Source organism: Fragaria vesca, linkage group LG3, assembly GCF_000184155.1.
Source record: "Fragaria vesca subsp. vesca linkage group LG3, FraVesHawaii_1.0, whole genome shotgun sequence".
Lineage (NCBI taxonomy): Eukaryota > Viridiplantae > Streptophyta > Magnoliopsida > Rosales > Rosaceae > Fragaria > Fragaria vesca.
In genome coordinates this window covers 10,977,627-10,983,239 of record NC_020493.1, presented here as the reverse complement: position 1 = coordinate 10,983,239, position 5,613 = coordinate 10,977,627, and the positions used below count along the sequence as shown (strand labels likewise).

Sequence of the window (5,613 nt, the reverse complement as noted above, 5' to 3'; positions counted from 1 at the left end):
CAAAAGTTAATGATCCTTTTGTGTAAATTCCAACCACAATCTATGAAATGTGCCGTAACCACCATATAGTTAATATTTTGAACTGATGTCCATGTATCAGTGGTTATATTCACACAGTGACTAGCAAGCTCTTGCCTAAGTTTTCTTTTTTGATCAGCATACATCTCCCAAAATGTTTTGACAACCAAGCCTCTACCAGGAACCTTGAACCTAGGACATGCAGCTCTACAAAATCTCTTGAATCCTGGTCTCTCTGTTGAGTTAAATGGCATCTCATCTATTACTATCATCTCAACACATGCTTTTAGGATGCTATCCTCATCAAATGCTGTCATTCCTAAGGTAGGTTCACTCAATTTTCCACCAGCAACAAACACTTTCTGGTGTTGTTCTAAATCTGCCCTACCCGGATATCTCTTACACACATTCTCAATATGTCTTTTCAGACTACTTGTACCATTATCATAAGTATTACAAGCAAGGCATTTTGAGCAGTACTTACATTTGGCGCGCAGCTCATTACGAACCAAGACCTTCTTCCCATCTTTGTACTCATACACCGACCGCTCAAACTTCTTGTAATGCTCCCATACCATTGAACGCTCTCTTGACCCTGATGAAGACGCAGCAGACGAACTCTTCCTCGATCTCTTTTGGGGTTTTGGTGGCAGGGATGTCATGGTAGATGGAGATGGAGTTGCTGCAGCTGGTTCTTTTGTTGCAGGGATGAGGGAATTTTCAGCTGGAGCAGATTCAGAATCAACCTCCACATCTTAATCCTCTGAATCCGAATTCGAATTGGATTCGAGTTCGAAGCTTTCTGATTCTGTTTCGACTGTGTTTCCCAAAGTCCAATCCATGGGAAAGACTGAGAGTGGTTGACTGATGGATTCGTCTGGGTTTGATTCAAAAACTGAGAGAGAGAGGGCTGAGAGGCGAGTGAATGAGAGTGAGAGGTGAGTCAGGCGACGGATTAGGCCATTAGGGTTTTTTTAGGCTTTAGATGCTCATTATGCTGCATCGGATTTGCGACACATAGCCTTAGAAATTTTAAGTTCGGGTTTTCGGTCCGGGTCGGGTCGTCGCAGACAAAACCCGGCCTGATCCGGAACTTTCAAAATCGGTCTAGGTTTAGCCCGACCCGCTATTTTCTGTGTCAAAACCCGACCCGATCGGGTCGGTTTAGGGCCAAACCGGTCCGGGTTTTCGGGTTTCGGTTTTAAAAAAACAGCCCTACTGCTAGCATCAAGTTTGATTTAAAATCCACCATAAGCAGTAATTGACCACGTAGATGACTGTAGAGAAGCACAGGATAGTAAACCTTCGTTGAAGACATCCAAACTTTATGTCAACTTACATAACTAAATCAAATTTCTGCTTTCACAGACAGTGTGATAAAAGTGCAACCCCTATGTACTGATAGTACTACTAATATCGACTGATTAAGGTAATTACATAAGGGCTTTCTGTGGAGGAAGGGAATGAGTAGAGTTAGAGAAGAATCAGATTCAGGGACGCCATCTCCATGCCCAAAACCCACGTCGTTAAGGCTGCTTCACCCATAACACACGAGTGAAGTTGGAGAAAGTCTATAGCAAATGAAGTCAGGGTAGCTTTTTTCTTTTTCTATTGTAGCTAACTGATGATTGTAGGACTATTATTTACCATCTAGCATGACTTTCTGCAAACCCCTCAACTTCAAGCCTAGAACCTGCAAAATCAATTCATGAAGGTTCAGCAATAAGTAGGCAATGCAAACTCAGCAGAACTAAGACTGCAACTTACGTGAACATTTGAGGACGACGGGAGAGCTGAGGCCTCTTTATTGGGGAGAATAAAATGTTCCTCAGAGTCGATGAGGGGTTGCCAGCTCCAGATCCAAACATGGGGTGAGCAGCAGGCCTTCTGTTCACAGCATCAACTGGCATAGCAGGCTGTTTTGCCGGTGAGACAGAGATGTCAAAAGGACCACCAGAGTTTGAACTATTCTGTCTTGCTGGCCATATATCCTCTTTTGGCCCTGGAGTTTCAGGAGTAAGAACGCGCCAATCTGCAAGAAATGAGTCAACTGGTTTTGAAAGTACTTGAGCTGAAAAGAAAAGGCTAAATAACTTGAGTTCAGTCTCATTATACCATCAAATGTTAATACTGCTCCAAAGGATTATTTCTGTACATGATTATTCTTTGGTGTTGCAATATTATAATTAATAGCCTCTCATGGAATAAAATCCCTGAGCTGGCAGAAATTGAAGTATATACTGTCTTTCTGCAACTTTAAAACAAAAAGAATTACCTTTTCTAACAGCCTCTCTGCGATCCATAATGTTAGCCTGGTTTGAGAAAAGATCAGGTTCATTTCTCGAATAGAAATTGGTTGCAGGTTGGATGGCAGTTCGTTTAACTGATTCGTACTCACTCCTCAATTGATCATACATTTCATCTAACTTTCTCTTCTGTCTGCAACACAATAGACAAAATAACAATACATGAGTCCCCAATACTGTAACTATATGCCTCAGGAAATGGAATCAGTAGGGTATGGACACAAGACCTGGATTTCTCAGAATATTTCTCCTGGAGCTCCTGCTTATCCTTGGCCAAGTTCTCATTTTCTTGCTCCAACATTTCACACTTCTTGGCCCATTTCTGGCACTGAGACTGCATCTTTTGGAATTGCTCCATGAACTTTTCTTGCATTGCTTCACATTTCTGCCGGTATTGACCTGCTACCATGCTCAACTTGCGCTGCATTACCAATTCCTTTTGCCCAATATAGAACATGACACTTCTGTGTGCACTCTTCATCACTAGCATTGATTGTTAAGTGAGATATACAAAGAAAATTGTCACAAAACATGGAGAAAATTTTCTGTCAATATTCAATGGATAGTTTGGTCACTCCCTTAAATGAGAACAGATGGAGCAATCAAAAAATGCACAGCAAGAAAGGATACATATATCTGGAGAAACTCCAGTCATGGCCATCTGCAACATTAGCAAGGCAGGAAGATAAGGATTAAATACAGGAAAGCAACAGTACTGAGAAATGGGGCAGATTTCACTGGATTATGGTAATAAGATATGAAGAGAAGCAAAGTATCTTCATAATCAATACTTGCTTACGTTTATCCATTCGTCATTTGGATTGACATCCACAACTTTCATATGACTGCCAAGAGGAAAGCAAAAATGAGAAAGGCAGAGTGAAAATATAACATATGTTCTCGGAAACTGTGAAAATCATTGCTTCTATCTGAAACCCAAGTATCAATAATGGCAGTCTGGCAAGGAACTATAAAGCTCTCTGTGGTTCTAGCAAGGAATATCTAAAAGAATCAAATGGTTGCATCAGCAGAAAAATACTGCAGTATCAGTAGTGCTAGAAAAAGACCATAGTTTCTTCATCGATCAACAAGTCCATATAATACATATTTCTAGTTACAGTATCGTTATACCTAGTAAAAAGACGGTACTAGTTTACTCATTTTTCGTTCATTGTAGCACACAAGGACATAGAGTACAACTGACAGACTAATCCTATTCAATTAAGGGTTGTTGGTTATTTTTCATCTATGCTTGGCACAGCTGTACATTTACAAAACCCAAGGACTGAAGGATCTATATTTCCAGAAATATGCTACAGTTTCAAAGATCACGGTAATATTTTACCTCTTAGAAAGCACTTGATCGCAAATGGGACATGCTCCATCATTGCTAAGGATCTTGTTAGCATCCTCTGTGCCTTTTCAAGATGTTAAGGAAGTTCATATAACAATATACCTGTGACCATCTTTCCAAAAAGAAAAAAATATAAAGAATTACTGAAGTCACACAGTTTAGAGGTAGAGATTTCCTCTACAAAGGATACAGAGAAGGTGGCAACAGGTTGTCGAGATGGCCCGGCCTTCCAATTCACGCCAACACGCATTGCATCTCATCTCAACCTTTAAGGAAAATCTCTAGTGACATGGAATATCTGGAGAATATAGAACATAATGAACAAACACACATCTCAAGGGTCTCCAAGTATGTTATATACTTATATGCCCCCTGATATGAGTTTCAAATAAGAAACCAGTGCAACCTATGGGATAGTAAACGGTAAGAGCATATTATACTGTAAGAACAGATGATTTTCCACTTTGAAGAAGAAACAAGCACGTACAGTGCAGTCACCCTATCAGTGACTCAGAGATACTAAGAAAGTACCAGAATGCAAAAGACGATGTCCAATGAAAACAAGGAAATGCTAAGCAATGATTTCTGAGAAATTTCTGAATCAAAGATGCTATAATTTTTCTAATATGCCTCAAATTTTTCTATACTTTTTCTTATTCATAACTGATGCAAAAGCAATGATTTCTGAGAAATTTCTGAATCAAAGATGCTATAATTTTTCTAATATGCCTCAAATTCATCTCTCTAGATCATCTAGTCCAATAAGTTAAATGTTCGGTAACTTTAGGTTGTAACCGAATATATCAAACTTGCATAAATTTTATGATTTCAAGTAGATTATGTCGTGTTAAAGAGAACTTTCATCTGACAATCCCACAGCTCTCAAAGTGTGACAAAAGATAAATCACTACATCCACAAGGTTCAACAAAACAAGATAAGAAAATAGTGTTAGTACTTTTAACTATGAGATACACACTATAACCTATTCTGCCAGAGAAATGAATAACGTTCCAAAATTACACCTTTGCTTCATCTCTACTGAACAAAAAATTAGAGAAAAAGAATTATCTTCAAGTTCATTGAGAGCAAAATACATAGGTGATTCTAATCAACAAACAATCAGCGGTTCAAAATCTCAAGTTCGTAAGAATTCTGCAACTTCTCTAAGCAACCAAACAAGCACACGAAAGCTTCGAATTACACTTGTAGATGGAACCGTACCTGAAATCACAACCAAAATTTTCGTTGCTAGTAACCGAAGCTCTCAGGTTATCGAAACCTCGCCCGGCCGATTGTGATCTTCCGGTTCCCAAACTTCGCCGGTTCTCGAATCGAAGCTTCCTGAAACTCCAGAAATTAGAAACAAAACGAGAAATTAGAGATTATAAGAAGAAGAAATCAGCGATGAGCCAAAAAACGACGGACGAAACCTACCGAAGATTTGTAGAGGAAACTCGAACCTTTCTCCCGCTCGTCCTTTCAGATCGGAGAAGTGAGGTCGGCAGAACTCGGAGGAAGTGCAGAGAGAGCGAGGCGAAGAAGACCTAGGCGTTTGGCGGGAAAAGTTCTTGATCTGGATGGAAGACGGTGAAGGGAATCTGATTTGAATCAGACTTGAGCGCTTTGTTTTTATGTGAGCAAGCAAAACGCTCTGTGCTTGATTCAACACTCGGGTCGGGTATAGACTCGGGTCGGGGTTAAATTGGGAAAGTCCGAGAACGCCACGTTTCTGATCCAACTAAAATTATCATGGGCCGTGATTAAATATTGTCACGAATTGTTTTTTAAGTTGCATTTATTTGATTTAGATTGTTATTCTCAAAAAAAAAAATATAGATAGATTGTTCCCAAGCTTTTCCCAAAAAAATAAATTCTCATAAAAATGCACAATTACAAATGGGGTAAATTGACCAACTCATATATATATATANATA

The 5,613-nt window shown here is 39.4% G+C and overlaps 1 protein-coding gene across 1 annotated transcript; it reads right to left on the bottom strand.

Annotated features, from left to right (window-relative positions):
* Positions 1-1,781: 1,781 nt before the first annotated feature.
* LOC101315126 lies at positions 1,782-3,939 on the bottom strand. The gene is made up of 7 exons (XM_004294118.1): positions 3,869-3,939; positions 3,670-3,742; positions 3,124-3,169; positions 2,955-2,985; positions 2,552-2,807; positions 2,294-2,457; positions 1,782-2,050 (listed from the first exon to the last, which is right to left on the bottom strand). Exons 1-7 carry the CDS (start codon positions 3,936-3,938, stop codon positions 1,782-1,784), a joined length of 909 nt encoding a protein of 302 aa, XP_004294166.1. The 5' UTR covers position 3,939.
* Positions 3,940-5,613: the final 1,674 nt, after the last annotated feature.

Excerpts from the sequence above, each read along its gene's own strand:
- LOC101315126 (XM_004294118.1), bottom strand. The coding sequence starts at position 3,938 with ATGAGATGCAATGCGTGTTGGCGTGAATTGGAAGGCCGGGCCATCTCG. Across the intron at positions 3,743-3,868 it reads AACCTGTTGCCACCTTCTCT|GCACAGAGGATGCTAACAAG; the intron begins GTATCCTTTGTA and ends CATCTTGAAAAG. Across the intron at positions 2,458-2,551 it reads AAATATTCTGAGAAATCCAG|ACAGAAGAGAAAGTTAGATG; the intron begins GTCTTGTGTCCA and ends ATTGTGTTGCAG.